Here is a 23766-nt window from a genome sequence, read left to right on the forward strand (position 1 = left end):
CCCCGTTCCGGCCCGTTCCGGCGCGTCGGCGGCCGCGCGGCCCGGAAGCGCTCTGCGGGCCCGCCCGAGCCCCGGCGGCGCTGCGGCCGCAGGTAGCGGAGCGGGGCCGGGCGGGGCGGAGGGGAGAGCCGCGGGGCGGGCGGGGGGCGGCAGGGCTCTTGCGGGGCGGTGGGGCCCGCCCGGGGCGATGCGGGCCCCGCGGAGGGGAGCGGCGCCCGTGCTGCGGGCCGGGCCGGGCCGCTGGGGCGGAGCAGAGACTGCCCCAAAGTCCGGGCTGCCTCCAGACCCTTTGTTAGTAAAAGTGAGCAGCGTTTCGAGTGCGCTCGGCAAGCCCCCGCGCAGTGTTGCGCTGCAGTCTGAAGGCGGTGCCGGTCGCGGATCGGGGTAACGCGGTGCTTCCATAGCGTGGATAATATCTGTGAGTTCTGGGAGAGCTGGCAAAGCCCGGGTTAGCGGAGGATCGCTGAGTTTTGCCTGGAGTTTCGCTGTTTGTTGACATCGCCATCATCCATCAGATAGTTTTACTGACCGTGCACAGATAACAGTTACAGTCAGTATAAGTATTGTTGTACATTGCTGCTCACAGATGCTGACTGAAAATGAATAAAGACAAGCAAGCTGATGAAGACGATGATGACAGCGAGCTGTTTGAAGACTTCACCGAGCACTTTAACCAACTTGAACTGCTGGAGACGCACAGGCATTTGATTCCTGTAGGAACTCAGAGCTGTTGGTCAGGACAGTCTGATGATGATGATGATGAGCAAGAAAGAACGGAGGAATGGTACGAAATGCAAGAGAAGAAAATGGAAAAACATCCAGAGAAATTGCTACTCTGGGCAGCTGAAAACAATCGGGTAAAGCACTTGCTCTGTTCCTATTTGTGATTTACAAGAATGTTATTTTGAGCTCATGTCTGTAGTCTCATCCATGAACAAAAATGTACCTATACTTTTCTTTCTTTCTCTGAACTGTTTCGATCTGATTTTGCAAGCCGCAGTAAAACGTCCTCCTTTGTAGCCCATACACACTAAAACATCTCTGGATCCATTTGCTTTTAGAACCAATTTTGATTCCAGTTCAAAGTTCAAGTAACGCCACTTTCTTTAGCTTCTATGAAAGCATGCTAGGCTCTTCATGGCAAATAAGCCTTTTAACTGGGGTGGAGAGGATGTATCTGAGATTTTATTAGTGCTTTTGACACTGACAGAAATTGCTTTTCCATTAAACTTCAGGACCATCAAAGCCATACATCTTGTTTCATAGAATCACGTGAAGTTCCCTGTTTTCTTTAAACAGCTGAGTACCGTGAGGAGGCTCCTGACAGAAAAGCTGGCTCCAGTGAACGCTCGTGATGAAGATCAGTACACTCCTCTCCATCGAGCTGCCTACAGCGGGCACTTGGATGTTGCCCACGAGTTGGTGGCCCACGGGGCCGACGTTCACGCGCAGACCGTGGACGGCTGGACGCCCCTGCACAGCGCCTGCAAGTGGAACAACACCAGCGTGGCCGCGTTCCTGCTGCAGCAGGGCGCAGACATCAACGCGCAGACAAACGGCCTGCTGACGCCCCTGCACATTGCTGCGGGAAACAAAAACAGCAGGGAAACCCTAGAGCTCCTCCTCATGAATCGCTACGTGAAGCCAGACTTGAAAAACAACTTGGATGAAACTGCCCTTGACATTGCGAGGAGGACTGATATATATCATTACCTTTTTGAAATAGTAGAAGACTGCATAAATGCTGTGTCCCCATAAAAGCTTGTGAATGTGAGGTTTTCAGCCTCTTTCTTGTTAGTGTTCTGCATGCCCGTCGGTGGTGGTGTGTCTCTTTGCAAAGAGGTTCTAATTTAAGACACTTCAGTATTCTCCTCAGGCAAAAATGTCACTTCCTGCAGCGCAGCTCAGTGGTCATGCTTGTACTTTGAAGCGTTACTGCTGTTAGTCAAGGTAGTCAGAAAGTCTCAGTAATTTCTGTGAGTTTCTATTTAATTAGTGCAGATTTGGAGAGGCCTTTTTAAGTTGTCTGTAGTGTCAAAGGAGGAGGGAAAACTGGAATATTTACTTGATATGAAAAAATTCTGGCTTGGTTATGCAGAGTTTATTACCGCTCACTTGAAAATTATTTTTTGAGAAATTTTAACTTTTTTAAAACTGCATGAAAGCTCAGAATGAATGTAACTTATTTGGGTGATACACAAAATGTTTAATGAACCTAATGTAAGGCTTATTATAAAATAAAATATTTAACCCAAAGTATTTTGTCATCTTTTTAATTGAAAGTCGATTTATCAATGCAATTGCGTGTTCATAAATCAAACACATTGTTCATAGGATAAGAAGATAGTTTTATTTTTTTTTTCCCCTGGTGCTTTTCGAGGAAGTGCTCTTCCATCAAGATCCTGTTTACTTTTCCCTTGAAATTAAGTTGCATAAAGACTTAATGTAAAGAATGTGGCATTAGTTGGAAAAAATGAGCCGCAACCATGTGAGGAATAACAGCCAACATACTGTTGTGTCTGATATAGTTGCAGGTAATTTAGTATTTTTCTTGCACTTTTGAGTTAGTACACTAACATTTCCCCATGGTAAGCATATGCAGTATGATTTTCAGCTTCAACTTTACCGTCTTTAGTTGAGAAGTGGAGAAAGTCTCTTCTCTGTTAAACGAATTGAAAATTGCATGTCAGCGCTGAAGTACTGTCACTAGGAGAAGCTGTAGTAAACACTAGTCACTGTCCCATGCAGATGCCTTCCTGAGTGATCCCAAGCTCCTTGCACTAACATCTGCAGCACAATCGTAGCAGTAGCAGCAGGGTTGGGGTTTGTTGGCCCACGTTTGTTGCTCTGATCAAGCTATTGCGGATGGTGCCTTGGTCACCCACCTTTTAGAAGCAGTGTGTCGTATTCAGCGCTTTCTGTTGGAAAATGGAAGCTTCTGAACTGTGAATGGCGTAACATGATTTTAATGCTTATTATTTTTGAAAGTTTGGTTTCAGGACATCTGTGGAAGAAGATGAATATACTTTGAAATGTATTAAGGAGTAATAGAGATGTTACGAGGCCACTTCAGTCCAATAAGCAGTATCTGAAGATGTCTCGTTTTATGACCAAACTCGGAGTTTTGAGTAGCAGCAGATAAACATCAGTTAAACTGGACTCTGTCGTTCTTCCCCCTCAGTCCGGGATTGCCTCGGGCGAGGATGACACGGCATCTCTCCGCAGGGCACGCCCGTGGTGACGGCCCGCAGCGGCACGGGGTTTGTGATGTGCGTGCCCCTCCCGTGCCCCCGCTGAGTGACACAAAGGAGTAGCGACCCCCAGAGCCGTCCCCACCCCGTGCCCCAAGCGGCGGCCGGGCCGTGCTGTCGCTGGGGCTGGCTGCCGGCCGCACCCTGCCTCGGGCCCCGCCTGCCGGGCAGCCTGGCAACCCCGGCGCGACAGCCCGGCACAAGCGCCCTGGCGCGGCGGCCATGAGGGCGGCGGGCCGGCGGCTGTCCGCGGCGGCCGGGGAGCCGGGCAGCGGTGCCCGCGGCGAGCAGGACCGTGAGCACGGCGGTCCCCGGCCCCCGGCCACCCCGCCCCGGCCCGGGCCCGCTCCGCCCTGTCCCCTCGGCGGCCCAGCCGTTCCCCGCGACTCCTCGCTGATGGCCCCCAGCACCGCGGCAGGTGCTGGCACTGCTGCCCTGGGGTGTCCGCATCCCTCTTCAGCTCCTTGGAGACGTCCTGCGGCGAGGACATCTTCTTGGATGCCTCTCCATCTACGCCCTGCCTTGGGATGTCTGTCATGGGGAGCACAGTGGCCGTCTCTCTGAGTGGCCCTGGGGTGGCTTTGGCTGCCAGCACAACCCGTCTGGCTGTAGCCACCGGGTCCTGTCCTGTAGCATCCTCCTGTGCTGAGGAATTGCTCAGCGCTGGGGTGTAGGGCCTGGCTGAACAGTATAATATATGTGTAATGATTTGGTTATTGCTCAGTGCTGGGGAGTAAAGCCTGGCTGAGCACTGTCATGTGTTTGTAAATGAGTGGGTTCACAGTGTGCTGAAGATGGATGCAGAGTAGCGTAACTTGATAATTGCATTCAGCAAACCACAGCATTCAGGGGATTTATAGTAACTGGTTGTTTTGTAATATATTTCACTAACAGGGCAGAAATGTGTATATGTTGAGCCACCTAGGAGAGTTAAAGAAATACTGGAGGAGCACTTTCATTTTCAGGAAGAAGAATGCAATGTTAAACATCCAGCTGCAGGTAATCCTCTTTGTCAGAAACCGGCAAGTGTTTGTCAGGAGAAGTGATTGTTTTGAGGAACTGTGGCAAAATTACAGAACATTTATGTAATTATGTGCAGAACATTTAGAAACAGCAGAATTGCATATGGTCTTTATTACCTTTCTCTCTCTTTTTTTGGTCAGAAATTATGAGACCAGTGAGAACACAGATAATTCCATATGATATATCAATTTAATAAACCAGAAACAATTGCCAAGCAGTAGGGAGGTTTTGTTACCTTTTTCTTTGAGAAAAATGCTGTAGTTATTAGAATACTGTTTTTCTTGTGTAGGATTGAGACCCATTCCTAAACCCACTCAAAATGAATTTAAAACAGTTGGATTCACAGACAAAAATGTAACCTAAATTAGGTGATGTATTCAGTACCCAGCAGATGTAAAGACCATTTGAGCCTGTAATTCTTATTACTGTGATTAGGCTCTGTAGGGAATTAGAACACACACCTGCAAATGACTGGCTTAGGTAGCCTCTGTGTGTAGTAAGAAGAGGAGAAAAGGCACTTTGGACATCCTTTTGACTTGTCTTAGACACCTGTCATTGCATGTGTCATGCTCTAAAAGTGCCTGTTCTTTTCCTGTTGACTGAAAAGGGGTCCTGAACACAGAGGTCAGTTGCAGATGTTAACACTGGTCTGCTCAATCTGCTCATGTGCCTAATGTTACTGAGACCTAACACAACTGTTTTTTCTGCATCCCTTTGCCAATGGATCAAAATTGTCTGGAATATTTCAGTCTGGTTGAATAGATGGATGCTACCTTATATGTTCTCATGACTTTTGAGGAGTGTCCCTAAGAAATGTATGTTACAAAGGCTTAAAGTACTAAAGGTAATAGAGAAATACTACACAAATATTTGTTACAGGACTGTATAATAAGGATCTACAGCAAGCTCTATACTGAAATTGTATGTACAGCATAGTGTTATAGGCATAGCATAACAATGATAAATATCACAAATATAGATGCTGGTGTACAAATTATTCAGCAAGTGCTGAATTCCTTTTTCAGCTGTTTGGACAATTAGAGATGCTTACTAAGTGGTCTTGGGCTCTGATAGGCAACAATTGCCAGGGTGGATGGTTACTGATTTACACAGTTTAGACTACTACAGTGTAATGTTTAAAATAAATTAGGTGGCCAGTAAATTGTAACCTTTCCCCAAAATAAATTAGCTTTAAATTTTGTTCTGATGGTGATGGCTTTGGTTTTTTGATTGGTTGGTTAATTTTTGGCTTGGGTTGAGTTTTTTTTGGAGGTGGGTGTTGTTGTTTTCTATATTTTTATGAGGGCATTTGGTATTCCAGTATGACCAAAAAAGGATGCTGACTGCATCAGTGGTATTACTGCTGTTTCTTATTTATTATAGACAAGCTGTATCCTGCTTCATTTAGGTGCCTGAGTAGTCCTAAGAGCTTCTATAAACAGTAGAGAGCGTTGTTGTACCTTTAGCAATCTGAATTGCTCTCTGAAGATGTCAATCTCTTTTCGTTAACTATGGAAGAATATTATTGTGTAGTTTTATATTAATTCTAGAACAAGCGGAAGTAATCAGTTATAAAGCTAATATTTTGCAAAATTGTTAACAGTGTCTCTGGAAGGAGTTTGGAATGTGAAGAACAATTTCTCCATTAGAAGCCTGGAACCAGTGTCACAGAACAGCAACAATTTACTTTTACAGCCTCAATTCTACTCAAGACATGCAAGAATGAAAAGTAAGAGTCAATAATAAGAAACTTTCACTATAACACCTCATTTTTAAGTTGCAGGGCATCTTTCTGCAGAGCTAATCCACCTCTTCCTTTAGTAAGTAGGCAACAGATTTTGAAATTGTTGCAGAAGAAATCTGTTCAGGACTGCTGTGTTGAGTCACCTTATTCATATTCTGAAACCTTTTGTAAAGGTTCCACATCTATTTTGTGGAATAATCACTTGGTTCCCACAGATAGATGGTGTTAGTTTCATGTTCATTATAAGCCTTACTGTTCTTAGCATCCAACGTTAAGAAACTCAATTATTTGGAAAAGCACTCCTCCAGCACACCTCCTGAAAAGAGCTTGATCTAGGTGTCCTTTCAGGCATTTTCATATTTGCCTGCAATGGTCAGCTGGTGCTTTGGGAAATATGTTTCTCTTTACAGTCTGTAGAGTGTGGCTTTTGTGGAGCAGACATGTTCTTAATAGGTTTTAACTTAGTGTGTGCCCACATTCTCTCCTAACCTAACTCTCTTTAAACCTTAAGGAAACAGTTTGTTTGCTTTTTAAGAGGAATATTTTTAGTGCCATGACTTGGCAGAATATATGAACTCAGCATATTTTACCATTACATGATGCTCCTTCCCACATTCTTGGGGTAGTGGTTTAAAAATACAGGAAGCTGCATGACTAGCATCTCTTTCTTTCTATCTTGATCTTATGGGATCAGGAGATAGTGGCATCTTAGTTACAAGAGCATCATGGATTAAACCATTACTGGTATTAGAAGTGTTTAACCAGTACAGCCTTCTGCCACGCTGCCTTTACTTTAGTTGCTTACATGTAGGAACACTTTAGCTATAGAGCAGACGTAACAACTACAGAATGACTCAGAGTTTTGAGATGTTGGCATTATTTTAAAGCTCATGTACCTCAGGCAAACTACTGAAGGCAAGCAGAGTTTTCAAAGATCGTGGTCTTCTACATTTCCTGTTCAGAACCATGAAGAAAGAAGAGCTTTAAAACAAAGCACTTTCAGATTGATGTAGATGCTGAAAATCTGTTGGTTTTCCTTTGGGAGTTTGGAGGTACTTTCGTTCTCAGGGACTGCTGCTAGAGACAAGTGGTGCCCTCCTTGCTAGCTATGCTGCCTGTTTTGAGTGGGCAGGCAGGCATCATGAGAAAAAGGGTGGCAGAAAAGATACATAATGGGAGAAAAACTAGGAGCAATCTGGCTTCAGCTCCTCTGTTAACCAAACCATCTCCATCCATGCACTCTTTTCTGGGTAAGCATCTGGGGAAGAAAAGAGAGACTAGGGGGGAGATGGAGTGGGTACAGGCTATAGAAATGGATAAAAGGGAAGAGATGATGAGAGAAGATGAGCCCACTAAGTTTAGTGCCAGAGGGAGAGGAACCAGTGAAGGAAAAGGAAGAAGCACTGATAAAGGGAATGAAAGAGGAGACACAGAAGGTGAGAAATTCCTGAAGGAAACAGAAAAGAAGAGAATACAGTTCAGGAACACAGAGATAGAAACTATAATAAATGAAGGGAAAATATGCAGGAGATATAAACAGAACAGAGAAAAAGAAAAAAATATATATTCATATTGCTGAATTTACTTAAGTAAATCCATTTTGCTTCTTCCTTTTATTGTCTTTCCCTAAAAGTGACCAGTGGTTTGGAGGGCACACTATGTGGTGTCTCATCTATCCTTAGAGGAGATGTTGTCTTTTTTGCAGATTGCTGAATGTCAGTGCTGTGAAGACCTCAGCCTGCTTTGATGTGTCAAATCAAACACCAGCATAACTAGCTACCTTTGGAAATGTAGATGTTTATTTACAGGATTTTGAATAAAGTTCTAGTTGAATATGGAGCTATTTCCTTTTTGTTGTTTTATTCATATCCTCATACTACTTTTTAATCTGATACTGTAAGTAGCCAAATCCATATTTCCACCAGTGCTGAAAAATGTGCAACTGTGAAAGTCAGTATTTTCAAAGTTTTCTCTTTTGCAAAGTGATTCTAAGTTCCAGAAGATTATTTTAATGTAATTGAAGAAATGCCTCATAATGCTTTAGGAGTTTATCCATTAAATTGAGCATTTCAGAAGGGAAGAGTTTGTGATTCGGTATCTAGCCTGATTTAATGAAAGTTTAACATTAATAAGCCTCTCTTCATATAAGAACTATCATAGTATCAAAAAACCACAGAGTCAGCATGGAACCTGAAATAACTTGCTACTCTCACAGTGAGGTAACACCAAATTACTATTAGTTTGCTTTGTATTATCACAGTGACATTTTACTGTCTAACTGTCCAGCTAACCTTTTCTGTTTTTAGATTTTATTAATTAATCACCAAACTCATCACTACTGTTTTGAAAGACAATTGTTGTCATTGCTTATATCATTACACCATTGTCTGTACTAGTGCTAGCGATTAAACATATTTTTCCAAGGCTACATCTACATTATTGAGTAATGAAGCACAACAGGAGGGGGTCAAGTTATTAAAGCAGTTGGTATTAAGAGCCCCATAACTAGATTATATGTAGTTTAGGAGATTTACTTCAAATTAGGGCTAGTTTTGTCTCCTAGACTGAGATATGGCCTAAATCCCTGATGTTTAAAGATGTCTAAATAGAAGTTTCACCACAAATCCTTTCTCTCTGTCCAGGGAGATGCTCACTGGGTAAAATGAGAGTAGCAGTGCTGGTTGCACATCACTGTCTCTTGCCATTGTGGCTGCATAAGATGAAATCCAGTGCTCAGAAAACTCAAGGAAAGTTGAAATTATTGATAACTGCTTTCAAATATCCACAGAGCCAAATTCTGGCTTGCTGGTACCCACATGTGTGTCAAGTGTCTGAGTATCGTGTGGGACTGCTAGGAAAAATTCTGCTCTGATTTCTGCTGGTGAACAACAAAGCTGTGTGCTTCAATGGAAGACTGAAGAGTGTCCTGGACAGGAGCCTTCATTCACAGTGTGCACAGCACATTTGTTCATGCCTGTGCCTTGACCTGGAAATATCAACTTCGCATGGTTTTAATCCAACATTGCTCATAGTCACAAGTGAAATTGTAGCTGGGCAGAATATTTTAACATTGCCTTTGCTGCATATGCAGAAACATGAGTTTGTTTGTCCAGAAACTGTTCAGGCATCAACTTTCAACTGGATCTTCTATTTCTCATCGTATTTCTGAATTTTAAACTTCCAAGAAGAAAGACCATAATCATGCATATGAAACACTAGGTAATCAAATTACAGGCATTTAAACTTCGTGCTGAAATACAAAGTATATCATTTATACAGAACAAAACTTTTATCTTGCCTTTTCATAGAGAATTTAGGTTCTTTCTTGGCAAAACTTGCATTGAAATGATAGGCACTATTTATGAAAAAGAGACTTCAACATCATTATTAGTGTCATTTTTGTACCAGACAGCATCCTCCTATGCTTTGAAGTTGATCACATTTTCTTATGATGAAAAACTCCACAAGGTTTCCCTGGCTGACAGAATGTCTGGGTTGATAGCTGTGGCTGAAAACACAACCATGTCTCACAGCACCTTTTCAACTGTCTTTGTAAAACAGTTGACAAATAGCTTCAAAGACTTTTCTTGGCTTAAATATTTCTATAGTGTGACAAAACAGAGTGAGCCAGAGTAGAGGAGCAGGCCAGCTGGGAAGCTCCAGGTGAAAATATTTACTGCTGTTAGTAATGGCAAATATTCAACATTCAAATAAGCAAAATATTTTTTATTTTGCAACAGCTTCATTACTAATACACAGCATATTATTTTAAATTCCTGACTATCAGCAGCATGAGAACTTGCTGTGATTTCCATGGAGCTGTTAGAGCACTCCCAAGGTGCATATATAGTGCCAAGAGGTCTGGGTGGTCCTCAGTCCATGGGGCTATCTCCTTGGACTGGTTTATCTCCAAAGCAGACAAAACCACGTGTTCCTTGTGGGAGGTCTTCAGGCATCTGGCAACACTACTCAACCTTCATCATGTTGTACTTCTCAGTAATGTCCATGCAGTTTTTCCCAAACCAGAGTGAACAAAACAGCTTGACAAAACCCTGCCAGCACAAAGTAGCTGATGTGATTGTGCCATGGGTTTTCTGCGTACTATGGCAGAAATGAGGTGAACTGAAGCTGACATGGGTTACTCCTAGGCTCGTATTTATTTCTCCAGACAAGAAACGACACATTAAAAAGGGAAGAGAAACATCTGACCTACACAGAGATCTGAGCATGCTTGACTTCTAACCTTGGTCCTGACAGTGAGGTCACTCTCTGTATCCCTCTAACTCTACAGCAACACATCATATCTGGCTGTTAAATTTACTACACCAAATTTCTGGGAGTCTGCTGGACTTGGAGATGAAGGCACAACTGCCATTACTTTAATAGTGACTATGATGAATAAAATGTATTTCTGCTGTTTCCCATATTGGGATGGATAGAAGACGGTAACAACAAAGCAGTCTGATCTGTAATTTGTAAAAATTCTAAAATATATCTCAAATACATATTTCATTTGGCTCTATATATAAATTCTATAAAGATTTTTGAACTAGTGGACTACATATAACATGTAAATGTAAACATATATTTAGTGTAAAGATGTAAAGAGAAAAGTAATTTAAGGTGGCAATATTACTCAGAAATTATTTAGGCTACTGTCTTCTCATCTTGAAATGATTCAATTCTTATTTGTAATAATAAACCAAATATTATTATAGTTTTGGATATCTATGCTGTACATACGACCACAACTTACTGTGGGTTTCAGTAATAGCTTTTCTTGAGATGCAAAGTAGAGCTTTAGCTGATGTTGTGTTGAGGAATACAGAAAGCAATGTTTTGATTTCATGCTAAATAATTCAACAGATTTGTCTCGGTATAACAATAGTCTTAATAGGGATGCCACTGAAGTGCAGATTAAAGTCACACTGAAGTTTCACTCTGAGACTGCAAAAATCAGAAGTAACTAGGCAACTTCTGCTATGAATCCTCACAAGGGAAGGGGGTTTTTGGTGGGGTTTTTTGGTTTTTTTTGGTTTGAGTGTTTTTTTGGTGGTTTTTTTTGTTTGTTTGTTTTTGGTTTTGTTTTTGTTTTTGTTGGGTTTTTTTTGGTTGTTGTTGTTTGGTTTTTTGGGGGTTTTTTGTCTTTCAAATTTGTCACTATTTGGCTTATAAATATTTCCATGTTACATTGTCCTGAAACATTTCATAAATGCTGAATTAATGCCAAAATTTTTGTTGACTTACCATAGGCAAGATTAGGCTTTGCATCATCAGTGTAACTGGTCAGTCTTTGAATTTGGAATGCTTAGCAGCAAATCTTCAAGCAATGGAAATGGAAACATGACTAAATAAAGACTCCTCCAAAGTCACGTATCGATGCTGAAAGGTCCTGAATGAAAATAAGAACTGTCATTGCTGTTGTTATGATCAAATTTATTGAGTGAATCAGAATTCCACAGAAGTCAATTGAGCTCTCCCACTCACTTTCACAAGTCCTAGATTTCTCATATTATTGGAAAAATGTCTGAACAAACAAAATAAGAGTTGTAGGTTTGGATCACTTTGAATCTTTGGTTAATGCAGAGTAGGGATTATGTTCATTTTATGTAGTGTTCTTTGTATTGGGTGGGCTCTATGTACAGCTTTTGGCTTCACAGGATTCTACTCTTCCTTAGCATTGTATTTCTGTGTTTTGGGTTTTTAATTTTTTTTCCCAGTTTTCTACTGTAGCAAAGTAACTTTCCCATATTCCCATTTTGTGACTAAAATCAATTATTCATCAAGACAGGTGCAAGTGCCGGCAATGATTCAGCTCATCCACTAGGGTGGACTAGTGTTCCCTGGAGATCCCTTCCCGCCAGCTCTGTATGTTGAAGCAGGCAGCTCCGGATAACAACTGCAATCACGGCTGTTGGCATTTCTTATAGTTTATGAGTGCTTGCAGCATGGACTATGGAAGTACTATGTACACAGTAGGGAATGACTATGTACAATAGGTTTATGGATGTACATGACTTAGCTTCTAGCCTAACACCAGCCTCTCACACAACTATGCTTTATTTTTTTAAATCAACTGGCCTGAATCACTTTATTTACTAATATAGAGTCAAATCGCAGTGCTTTGATGTATGTGGTATGTAAAATCTGTTCTGAAATCCAAACAGTCAGTGAGAATTTGAACCTGGAGTAACTCTGCTGCCTTCAGTAGATATATATGAGAGGATCTTGGATCTATAGCTGTTGGATATGAGTGTACACAATGTCAGAGCTGGAAACTTGTTCAGTTCTGTACAAACACTGAACTGTGTGAGTCTACAAGCTCTCAGCACACTGAAGCAAATTACTTAGGAAAAAGTTTTGAGCCTATGTGATGAACTTTTTCTGTGAAGCAGACCTGGAAAATGTAATTTTCTGGTAACCACGAGGTTTTGTAGTTTTTAAATAACTGTGAGATTTTAAAGTAAACATGTATGATCCTAAGAAAGCTGTTAAGGAGCAAAAAGAATCTTCTTTTAAAATTTATTTTCCTTTAGTTTTCCAAATTGTTGCAGTTCCTAGACATGCTTAAAACTGGTTGAATTTGATAGGAATTCAAAGTTATTGCGGCAGCCGGCACTTCTATTTTTTCTTTTTTTTTTTTTTTTTTCCTAAATAAGGGACTTATTCAAAATTTCTGTCAACCTAACTCTCTAAATTACATCTGTTTAAAAAAAATCCCCTGCATATTCCAAGAGATGCCACAGGATACAGTGTGTTAATCACAGCTCAGCTGGTGTGGGAAAACCCTTTCGCCAGAGTTTAAAACCTTTGGCTGTTTCAGGTGTGGACTGGAAGAAATAAATGAGAATGCACATGGGAAGCAGCAGAGCAGTCCTGCTTTCTCATGGGCAACAGGGCAGGGAAGACCTGGGACTGTGTCAGCCTTAGTGATGTGTATGGCAGGGCTCTCCTCCCTCTGTGGCCCTCTCCCCTGTGCTCTTCCTACATGTGCTCATATAGGGGGTTTGTGTGGCAAGGTTCTGGTAGTCATGGGGTGAAAGGGGTGGCTTCTCTGAGGAGTGCTAGAAACTGTCCCCCATGTCTAGTGGAGCCAATACCAGCCAGCTCCAGGACAGACACACCACTGGCCATGGTTGACCCATCAGTGATAGCAATAGCACCTTTGGGACAATGCATTTAAGAAGAAAAACCTGCACAGAAGCAGTTGCATGCAGAGAAGAGAGGAATGAAAATATGTGAGAGCAGACTGCAAGGCCAGTGCAGAAGAAAGGGGCAGAGGTGCTGCAAGGGCTGAGCAGAGGTTCCCCTGCAGCGCACGGTCCATGGTGAGGCAGGATGTTCCCCTGGCACCCAGGGAGGACCTCACACCAGAGCAGGTGAATGCCCATAGGAGGCTCCGCTGCTGACCAGGATCTGTGGCCCCATAGAGAAAAGAAGCCCACGCTGGGCCAGGCTTGCTGGTAGGACTTGTAACCTCACTGGGGACCCACACTGGAGAAATCTGTTCCTGAAGCACTGCACCCTGGGGAAGGGAGCCACGCTGGAGCAGCTCATGAAGAACCACAGGACCTGGGAAGGACTCACGTTGGAGAAGTTCAAAGGACTGTGGGAAGATCCACACTAGAGCGGGAGAAGGGTGTGAGGAGTCCTTCCTCTGAGGAGGACTGAGCAGCAGAGACAGTATGTGATGAACTGATTGCAGCCTCCATTCCCCATTCTCCTATGGTGCTGCTGGGGAGGAGGCAGAGAAATTGTGAGCGACATTGAGCCTAGGAAGAAGGGAGAGGTGGGGAGAAGGTGTATTTCAGTTTTGCTTTAATTTTCCATTACCCTAGTCTGATTTGATTGGCAATAAATTAATTTCCCCAAATCGGTTTTGTTTTGCCCGTGACTGTAACTGCTGACAGATCTCTCCCTAACCTCATGTCGACCAGGGAGCTTTTCGTTATATTTTCTCTCCTCTGCCTTGCTGATGAAGGCAGTGACAAAGCGGCCGTGATAAACATCCGGCACCAAGCACCAGAGGTGCCAGGGTGCGGGCGCCCTGAGACCCCTTGTGAGCATCCCTACAACCCTTCCCGTGCGTGCTGAGGCCTGGGCTCTCACCAGGAGCCCCTCCTGAGTGCGGGGACACAAATTCCTTCTGCGGCCCCGAGTCGGGCACTAGGCACCGAGCGGCCCGGGGCCGCAGCTCCCCGGCTGCCGCGGCGGCGCTGCCGCACGGGGGAGGCGGCGAGGACACGAACCCCCGCCAGGGGCCCGACCCCCCTCTCCCCGAGGGCGGAGCGGCAGCGGCCGCGGCGGGAGAGCCAAGCCGGCACCCAGGGGCGGCACCCGGGCGGAGGCCGGGCCGGCATGGCCGGGAGGGGCGGCGGCAGCACCTCCCCGCCGCCGGGGCCGGGCGTGGGGGCAGAGCGGCGGCGGCGGCAGCCGCCCCAGCCCCGGGATGCGCTGCCCGGCCCCGCCGGTGCCGTGCTCGGGGCAGAGCGGCGGCAGCGGGCGGCGGGGATGGCTGCGGCCCTGCGGCGCTGCCGCTGGCGGCGGCGGCTGCGCGGGCGGCGGTGGGCGCTGGCGGCCGGGCTGCTGAGCGCCGCCGCCGCGCTCGCCCTGTACTCGGCGCTGCCCGAGCCGGCCGGGGCGGACGGCGAGGCCGTGACCGTGCTGCTGTGGTGGGAGCCCTTCGGCCGCCCGCGGCGCTTGCCCGACTGCCGGCGGCGCTACAACATCAGCGGCTGCCGCCTCAGCGCCGACCGCAGCCTGTTCGGCGAGGCGCAGGCGGTGCTGTTCCACCACCGCGACCTGGCCCGGCACGGCGCCGAGGGGCTGCCCCGAGGCTCCCCGCCGCGGCCCCCGCGCCAGCGATGGGTGTGGATGAACTTCGAGTCGCCGTCGCACTCGCCCGGCCTGAGGGGGCTGGCCGGGCTCTTCAACTGGACCATGTCCTACCGCCGCGACTCCGACGTGTTCATTCCCTACGGGTACCTCTACGTGCCGCCGGCGCCCCGGCCCTTGGTCCTGCCCCGCAAGACGCGGCTGGTGGCCTGGGTCATCAGCAACTGGAACGAGGAGCACGCCCGGGTGCGCTACTACCGCCAGCTGAAGGAGCACCTGCCCATCGACGTGTACGGGGCGCGGGGGCTGGCGCTGGCCGAGGGCGGCCTGGTGGAGACCGTGTCAGCCTACAAGTTCTACCTGGCCTTCGAGAACTCCCAGCACACCGACTACATCACCGAGAAGCTCTGGAGAAACGCTTTCTCCGCCAGCGCCGTGCCCGTCGTCCTCGGACCCCGCCGGGCCAACTACGAGCGCTTCATCCCCCCCGATTCCTTCATCCACGTCGACGACTTCCCCAGCCCCCGGCTGCTGGCCACCTACCTGAAATTCCTCGATAAAAACAAACCCAGCTACAGGCGGTACTTTGCCTGGAGGAAAAAGTACGAAGTCCACGTCACCTCGTTCTGGGATGAGCATTTCTGCAAGGTCTGCGACGCTGTCAGGGCAGCTGGGAACCAAATAAAGACTGTTCGAAATCTGGCCAGCTGGTTTGAAAGCTGATGTTCCTGGCTGGTGAGGCTTGCCTGGGGACAGCCTGGGCCGAGCATCAAGGTGTCGGGAGGGATGGGTCTCACAGAGATCATTAGCCCCTGTACCCGGCATTAGCCACAGAAGACTAGTTACAGACATCAGGTACAGGAAAACAAGCTGTGAAAAGCCTACAAAAGGAGGACTTTCATTAAAGAGAAAATTATGAAGGTACAAAGAGGCGTTATGCCAGATGATTCCTAAAGAGCAAAGTTAAATTTCCAAAAGTTGTACGGTTACAGAATATTTAAAGTTCTGCACAGCTCAACATAAATACCCGATGCCAAATTCCTCAGCTGTGCAGCTGAAACCAATTTTTGGCGGCTATGACAACTTCCTGGACCATGAAACTTTCCTCTGCTCAGAGGATACAGGATCAGTGCTGGTTTTCTGTAACACTATGTAAAAAACGAATGGTTTAAACTGGGGTTTTTATGTGTGTGAAAGCTTTTTACAGACAAATTCTGAGCCGCAAGTGTTGAATGTAAGAATCTTATGGTACAGTAGCACCTTTTAGCAATGCTTGAAATTGCAGGGGCCCGCTAATGATGCTTTGAACCAAATAATTGTTCCATTTAGGAAAAAGTGTATGAAGGAGACTGAATCTGAGTGGAGAAACAGCTCAGATGATGGAAAGTATTTCTCCTACTACCTGCTGAAACCATAGGCATGTTTACCCTGTATGAAAGTAGAGTAGAACTTTAAGTACAGGAAAACTCAGACTGTGGGGAAGAAAGTTGGAACACTTCTACCCTCCCTTTTTTCAGGAATTAGAAAATGTTTACAGGTATCTGCATGTTTTTCTCTGCAGAATTATTGCCATACAGGAAAATGCAGGGGAAGACTCAGAATGGCAGGGGTTTTATTACTGTACTGAGTATATACACAGAAATACTAACTTTTTTCTCAAGTATCAGTGGACAGTGCTGTTGTGTCGCAACTCTTTTGGTTTATGGCATGCTTTTTTAAAAATTCTGCTGAGGGACAGACCAGTCAGAATGGTGTTTTGTTGTTTTTAAAACAATAATTACCAAAAAATCCCCAAACTTCCAAATCACTTCCATTCAAAAAGAAAACCACTGTAGAGAATAAGATCTACACTGTTGGTAAAATACAGATTGCGTGCAGAAAGAAGATAAAAAGGGAAGGTTTTACTATTTTCTCTTCCATTGCTTTTGAGGTCTTTTTCTGGCTCACTTTTTAAATCAATAAATGGATTTTTAAGGTAGAACTCCCTTTGCTCAGTGCCTGTCAGGAACATTTACAGTAATTATTCCTTTTTAGACTGCCGTATTTTGCTGGAGCCATCCTAGTAGTGGATGTGTGGTTATTTTTTGGTTACATGTAATCTTACTCAGCCAAAGCCAGAAAGAAACTTCAGTTACAGTTACATGTTCTTGCCAAGCTCAGCCTTGCTGTCTTTTGCAGCTATGAAGTCTGGTAGCAAAAAATTGAAAACCTACAAGAGACCTGCCCAAATGAATAAGGTAGTCATTCACCTGCTTTTTAATCTATGGAGTTACTCAGAGACTTCATTCAGAATAAAATCATGGGCACAGAACAGGTGGGAAAAGAAGAAAGTCAGTTGCAAATAAAAGATGAATATCAGAACAGGCAACCTCACTGGCATTCGTGAGTGATATTTAGGTTAGGAAAGGACTAGATTTGATTTAAGCAGTATGGGATGTTGGATGAGTGCTTTTAAGATGTATGAGCTGGCAGCCTACTGTAATTTATTTCTAGGTTAGATGTTCCCCATGATTTAATAAGCATGGAGCCAAGGCTTATTGGAAAAAAATAATGAAGTTCATTAATAATTTGCACAGTTGTACTAGTTCAGATCTTGCAGGCTTCTGCAATTATTCCCTTCTGCTTTTGTGCAAGGAGTTTGTCTGAAAGTACTTGATGAACCTTTTTATTTTCAGTGCCGGAGTTGCTGTAGAATATTTATTGGGAAGGGAGTGAAATCAATCTATGCAATGTGGGATATAGTAGGGATGATTCCTAATGCTGCACTTTTACTTCAGGAGGTATAAAGTGATTGTTTAAGGTAAAACAGTGTTCTTCATGGCATGGTCATATGTTTCTCTATCAGTAGTTACTACTCCAATAATACTGGGTTTGATATTTTTAAAACTCCAATTTAGGTATAGTATTAATAGTAATACCTAAGTGTCAGAATGATAGGTTCCCTCTTTTCCTTTGAATTTATGTATTTTTTTTCTGTTCAGTTTTTATCAGAGTTCACATAACTGTATACAAACCCCCAATCTTAAAAGTGGTGAAATAATATTTAAGATTGCTCTACTTTTTATCAGTCTGCTGAAACCAGTGCATTTTATTCAGTCCTCCTAATTTTTTTTAGCATTTTGTGAATGTTTCCAGGCACACAGTTCTTCTGTGAAATCATTAGCAGTGCCATATACAGATCAGGCTACAGGAGCATGGGAATTTTCAGAGGTCACAAATGTTTTGTTTTGTTTTGTTTTTCTCAGCCTGTCTAATAAAAAAGAGTTGAAATCTTCGAGCAAATATTTTTGTAAAATTCAGAAAAGAGCTACAAAGCAATTCAAGCATCATTTGTGTAAAGTGATCAGAATTGTACACTATTTGTAAATTGTGCATTGAGGGTTTTCAAGAACTCTATGGTGAAAACTGCAGATTTGTAATAATTATTGCAGAGCACTTGCACTGGGAGAAGAGAAGCCTTTTCTAATTTCATCATCCTTACATGGATGTTGCAAATTTGTGGTTTTCCATTTGGGAGGAAATTCAGCCCAGACCTGTAGCTGCTGAAGTCAGTATTACAGAATTTCTATAGATCTCTGGTTTTTAGTCATCCACACCACAACCTAATAGTGTACAGTTGCAGGTAAAGGACCAGTTATTGTAATGCACTTTGTAGAGCTCTACTTCAATGATAAATATAAAGTTTGCCTGAACAAACTGGTCTGTACATTGTATACCAGACTCCACAAGGCATTGCAGATGATGTATACAATCCAGTTGTAAAAATTGGGGAAGGCTATTCTCTATTTTAAGTAGAAAAGTTTTCCTTGAATACATCTTGGGAAAGTTTTTATTCCATGCCTTAAAATATTGGGGTGGAGGGAGAGAAAGGAAGAGCATTATCTTCTGGGTTTTATAAGGAGAAGAATTGCCATTACTTTTTGATTATGATGTAAATGAAATAGAGAATTATATGATCATAATTCTCAAATTGCATATTGTATCTCAGGGAATTTTATACTGTAAGGTGTCTTGATCTTCATAGAATGAAGTAACTTTATATTAATTATGTAGATTGACACTCAATAAAATTAAGGGAAATAGTGCAAAACAACCCTATTTTTGTGTTCTGTTGTCTGTGTTATGAAGGCTGAAGAAAACTGGCTTTCTAAAGAGAATGAATATCTTTTCATGTTTGTTTCTTGAATAAAAGTGGCTGATTGTTCTCAAAGTAGTCAGACCATCTGAGGTTAGGCATGAAACCTGGTTCTGCCAGGAGAAAAATATTTTCATAGGAGAGGCTGTGCTGAGTTATTTTCTATATGAAAAGGTGCATTTGTTGAAGTTGGGTGTTGGAAAAATGTCATTTCAAACAAAATCAAAAAGCAAACTTTCTCTTGACCTACAGAGAATTTGAATGTTGTTGGATTCTTTCGGCCCCGCCTTAAATTTCAAAATAAGACTATGTTTGTTGTTCTACAATTTTAGCTATCACTTTTTTCACGGATGTTCATGGCTGTCTTCAACTGGGCAGCAAAAGACCAAGGGCCAAAAGCTGTTTTCCCTAAGCTTGTCTTCACACTGATTGCTGCACAAGTGATGGCTTACCCCTCTCTTTACTCATCTTCTGTACAGCTTGGTGCACAGTACTGAGAAATCACTTCTGAAAATTTCTGCCCAGCTAGGAAGGGGTCAGAGCTACAGACATTGCTTTTCCCCCTAAGGTGATTGGAGTTGTATCATTAGCTCATTTAATTTTTGCAAGTAGAGCTTAAACTGACTGCTTGCTTACTCCTGCCTGAGGAGGAAAACATTTTTTTCCTCATTTTCCAGATAGCACTGAACACTGGGTTGGGGAAACTGGTGTAAATATTTTTCTGACAAATATTGGGTACCATTTGTTCAAGCTTGTTTGGTGACTCTTAGTGTGAGTGAGTTATGCCTGATTAAACTCACACAGCTCTCTACCCAACAGTCAAATAAAATGGGGTTTGTTTTAAGAGAGTAAATAACCCTTTGTAGGGCACACAGAGCTGACTCAATCTAAAATCTGTTGACGAGAACACAGTGACTTAATGTGGATTTAAGTTGTGTTTAACTAAAGATAACTCAGGATCCAAGTGTAACAGCCTGTCTTTAATCGGTAAGAAAGTAATTATTTGAATAACTTGCCTGTAACCAGCTTGGCTTATGTAACCTACTCAATTTAACAATTTGCATAATTATGTGTTTTCTTCTGTGTGGTCATTTAAAAAACAATACTCCAGGCCAGAATTTCTATGTCTTGTTTACATTTTGCAGATTATTTTTTTTTTAATGGTCTCGAGCTAAGTACTTAAGCTTGATTTTGACACAATGGCAGCTGTTCCTGAGAGTCTCACTCCAAAGATTATCTGAGATAAATACGTTGAACCTGTTTTTCAGGAGTGCTTTGAAAACTGCAGGGATTTCTTACTGCTGGTGCTAAAGGTGCTCAGTGTGTTCAGGAAGCATTGAGAAGCTATGACTCTCTTTTCATTAAAAATTTTTTCTCGAAAGGAGTACATAGTTTTCTGAATTCCTTCAATGATTTTAGGTCCTTATAACTGCATGGGTGCAATTTTTGCAACAGATTTAAAACTGGACTTTATTTCAGGAATGCTCAATATTTTAATAATATTCTCTTAATAACTATGAAAAATGATCCCAAACTTGGAACTTGAATTTTTCTGTATTTATCAGAACATCTTTTGAAGTTAATCAACTGATAGGTTGGCTTTGTGCATTATGGAAGAAAATTTTGCATTTGCATCCTTGAATTTGCCATTGATGTAAAAGATGCTGTAGATATTTTGGATTATGAGAAGCTCAGTCCAGGAAAACACAGAGCATTAGGAATGCTCAAGCTGTGGCCTACTATGGCTCTGAGATCCTGATCACGTGAATGCCTATGATTGGAAATTGGCCATCTTGCTTTTAAGCAGAAGGCAGAAAGATGATAGCAAATAGAAAGCATAGATTATCGGATTGTGGATATATTTTGATGCATTTGCAAAGCTGCCAAATAACTTTATGTAGTATAAAAATGAGTGACTCATTTGAAGCAAGCACAACAGGACTGCATGAAATACAGCAAAGTAATTGTCCTAAAGGTAAAGTTGAATTCAAATCGGAAAAATTATAGTGAAATTTAAAAAAAGGCATGCAATTATGGGAAAGCATGGGTAGACATTTTGAATTGTTAAGTGGGAATAAACAGAGAATGTTCTTGGAACTGCTGGCTCTAGCCCAAATTGAAACCAGTAAACATAGGTTCAGAGTCATGCTGGTGCTCATGCTTACATCTACTTCTGAATAGGAATGCCCTCCTGAAATTAAGGCAGAGCTCTGAACATTATTATTCCCCTTCCAGTCCCAAGTGTGTGTTTTGCTTGCCTTAATGTTAGTTTTGTTTCTCTGTCGTTTACATCTTGCTCCTCAAACATGCACAGACCTGAGGATGTCTTCTTTAATGACTTGCTACTTTAGAGAGGGAGAGCTAAGAGGAGATAAGTTAGTATATGGATATTTGCTGGGAATTTTGGTTGTATTTTGCGAGAGTTCTGGGATAAGGGCAAGTGAGCAGTACAAGCTAAATACAAATCAGAGGAGCATGTTTTAGGGCAGTATCTTGTTGGAAACCCCAGCCTGGTGTGAAACATCTCATCAGTTTTTAAGGCTGAGACTTCATGCTGTGAGTTTTCTATTTAGTGGTGAAGATTATTGTATCACATATCGCCAAACAGCCCCACTGATGTCTTATGTCAGAACCAAAGAATCATAGAGATGAACTATGAGCAGAGACAGTAAGTCTGTGCTGTGAAAAAAATTGTCAGGTTAATCAGAGCAGAATTTGTCCTGAGTTCAGGCTCTGATAAAGCATATTAATGAGAATCCCTAATGAAAAAAAAAAAACCCAAAACAAACAGGTTTACCACACTGTCTGTTACAGTGTCTGTGGTGAAGAATGTTTTATGTGCTTTCTTTACAGTTGAGTCATTTTTGCTGCTACTACTGAGGTATTTATTAAAGTGAGGATTAATCCACAGGAGTTGCTGAGTGTTTAGTAAAGAATTTTTTGTGAGGCTACTGATAGAAAGGAGATGAAATCTGGTCTCCTGCTCAGAGTCAAGGAGAGAGGCATTCTAGAGCAGCCCAAAGGCGCCATCATTGGAGGTAGTATGAGTGAGTAGCAGATCTGGGCTTGACTCCATGTGGCAGATGGAGAAGATAAAGAAATGTCACCAAAGTGGTGGGGATTTTTTAAAGATACTGAAGTATTTTAAAGATAATGAAGTACTTTGAGCCCCATTGCCTAAAGCATTTGAGAAATGCAAGGCACTTTCCAACAGAACGCAAAAGGACACTCTTTTGGTCACAGGCATAGACTTTTTCATAGTCTGAAAATGCTCGCATGGCTAAAAGCTGCAGAAACAAACCAGAAAGGCTCCATAAGCTTTTTCCCAGGTAAGCAGCCAGAAGAGAGCAGAAGAAAGCAAGGACATCACCAGGGCTGTAAAAGAGATCTGTTAGTTGAAAAGTTTGCAGCAGCCTCATTGGCAGCCCCAGTGACCTGATCAGGACAGGGGCTAGAGGAGGGTTCCTCTTGGATTTCACATCTGGGAATCATTTTACTCTGAGCACAGAAGCAGGACGCAGAATCCTTTCAGCTGGTTTGAGTGCCATCAAAAGGACCATCGGGCCACTGAGGAACAAATCAAGGTACATCTCCAGTGTTTCAGAAGAAAGATGAATTTCACTCCTCCTGTTGTAGGTGTGTGAGGCAGAGGCATAAGCTGCATTCCTTGGTCTGGTTAATGACTTGTGACATACTGTGGGAAAAATATTTTTCTGAACATTGCCTCAAGGGCAGAAATGGTTTCAGCCAAACTTTTTTAATAACCAGTGGTCTTAGAGCTTGTCAAGCTCTCACAACTGTCCAACCTCTCCAGCTGGCTGAGCTATGGACTCTTTAAACAGTGTGTGCTGGCTGTGAGACAGCTACCCATGATATTTAGGCACCTGAATGAGCTTTTTACAGTTTAAAACACTTGATTTCTTCCTTTTGCTCTAGTGGTTGATTTGTATACCTGTCACATTTCTGTTATGGACCAACCTCCACATCTTGCTCTCATTTTGCTCTTGATGGACTGCTGTCCAGCTCAGCTGCTTGGGCAGGTGAACCTGGTCTGGTGGGTTTTGATACTTAACAGAGAAGTAGCATCATCAAACAAAAGGTATGTATGTGGTTTTCTTTTTTGGTGGCCTTTGGTATTGTGGGTAGTCAGGCTGGGGGTGGACAGAGAAGGAAAGTGAAATGTAGAACTGAATGATGTATCTTCTTGCTTTACCCAGAGCTAAATATACCCAAAGAATGTAAAAGCTTCTAGAAAATAAGTGTCTCTAAAAGCCAAATTGAAGAAATTCTATTTGCCCTGTAGTGTTCCCCATGACAGTGGTAGAAATGGGGATGGAGAAATCATCATCACCATTTTTCTAAACAGCTGCTTCTCTGCAAATTCAGATTTGATCCTTGACAGAGGAGCACTCCCTCATCTTGTGCCATGGCTTGTTCACCTGCTCGATCCTGCTGAATTGCAGGGGGACCTGGACTGTTTTAACCTGCCCTTGAGGCCATCTGCTTTCCTCTGGCAGATGTGTAGGGCCTGGAGGGGTCAGTGAGCACTGTGTGTGAGCACTGGCATCTCAGATCCCATGCTCACATCTAACTGGGGGCTGCAGCGATGGACCTGATCGTGTTGTTCAGCTTCTCCCTAGTCTCCCTATGCCCCTGCATCTTGTAACTTGTCTTAGTATTTGAACAGTGTTACTTGTGGCTATGCTGGCTCTGCACAGAAAAGCCATGAGCCAATAGCGGATCATATCTTGGCCCCACATCCTCAACCAGGCCCACAA

General features: G+C 43.3%; 3 protein-coding genes across 3 annotated transcripts; all 3 read left to right on the forward strand.

Moving 5' to 3' along the window:
• Nucleotides 1-55: 55 nt before the first annotated feature.
• ANKRD49 (ankyrin repeat domain 49) lies at nucleotides 56-2256 on the forward strand. The gene is made up of 3 exons (XM_066341333.1): nucleotides 56-92; nucleotides 587-857; nucleotides 1300-2256. Exons 2-3 carry the CDS (start codon nucleotides 600-602, stop codon nucleotides 1756-1758), a joined length of 717 nt encoding a protein of 238 aa, XP_066197430.1. The 5' UTR covers nucleotides 56-92; nucleotides 587-599; the 3' UTR covers nucleotides 1759-2256.
• Nucleotides 2257-3787: 1531 nt separating this feature from the next.
• C2H11orf97 (chromosome 2 C11orf97 homolog) lies at nucleotides 3788-6017 on the forward strand. The gene is made up of 3 exons (XM_066340324.1): nucleotides 3788-3851; nucleotides 4146-4250; nucleotides 5878-6017. The coding sequence occupies exons 1-3, from the start codon at nucleotides 3788-3790 to the stop codon at nucleotides 6015-6017; spliced, it is 309 nt and encodes a 102-aa protein (XP_066196421.1).
• An 8359-nt stretch (nucleotides 6018-14376) lies between these two features.
• FUT4 (fucosyltransferase 4) lies at nucleotides 14377-18951 on the forward strand. Its single transcript, XM_066341334.1, has one exon. The coding sequence runs from the start codon at nucleotides 14377-14379 to the stop codon at nucleotides 15574-15576; it is 1200 nt and encodes a 399-aa protein (XP_066197431.1). The 3' UTR covers nucleotides 15577-18951.
• The last annotated feature ends 4815 nt before the right edge of the window (nucleotides 18952-23766 follow it).

The sequence above is a fragment of the Sylvia atricapilla genome, chromosome 2 (genome assembly GCF_009819655.1).
Source record: "Sylvia atricapilla isolate bSylAtr1 chromosome 2, bSylAtr1.pri, whole genome shotgun sequence".
NCBI classification, from domain to species: Eukaryota; Metazoa; Chordata; class Aves; order Passeriformes; family Sylviidae; genus Sylvia; species Sylvia atricapilla.

Coding starts and splice junctions, on each gene's coding strand:
- ANKRD49 (XM_066341333.1), top strand. CDS start 600: ATGAATAAAGACAAGCAAGCTGATGAAGACGATGATGACAGCGAGCTG. Junction 858..1,299: donor GGGCAGCTGAAAACAATCGG/GTAAAGCACTTG, acceptor TTCTTTAAACAG/CTGAGTACCGTGAGGAGGCT.
- C2H11orf97 (XM_066340324.1), top strand. CDS start 3,788: ATGGGGAGCACAGTGGCCGTCTCTCTGAGTGGCCCTGGGGTGGCTTTG. Junction 3,852..4,145: donor TTTGGCTGCCAGCACAACCC/GTCTGGCTGTAG, acceptor TTTCACTAACAG/GGCAGAAATGTGTATATGTT. Junction 4,251..5,877: donor TGTTAAACATCCAGCTGCAG/GTAATCCTCTTT, acceptor AATTGTTAACAG/TGTCTCTGGAAGGAGTTTGG.
- FUT4 (XM_066341334.1), top strand. CDS start 14,377: ATGGCCGGGAGGGGCGGCGGCAGCACCTCCCCGCCGCCGGGGCCGGGC.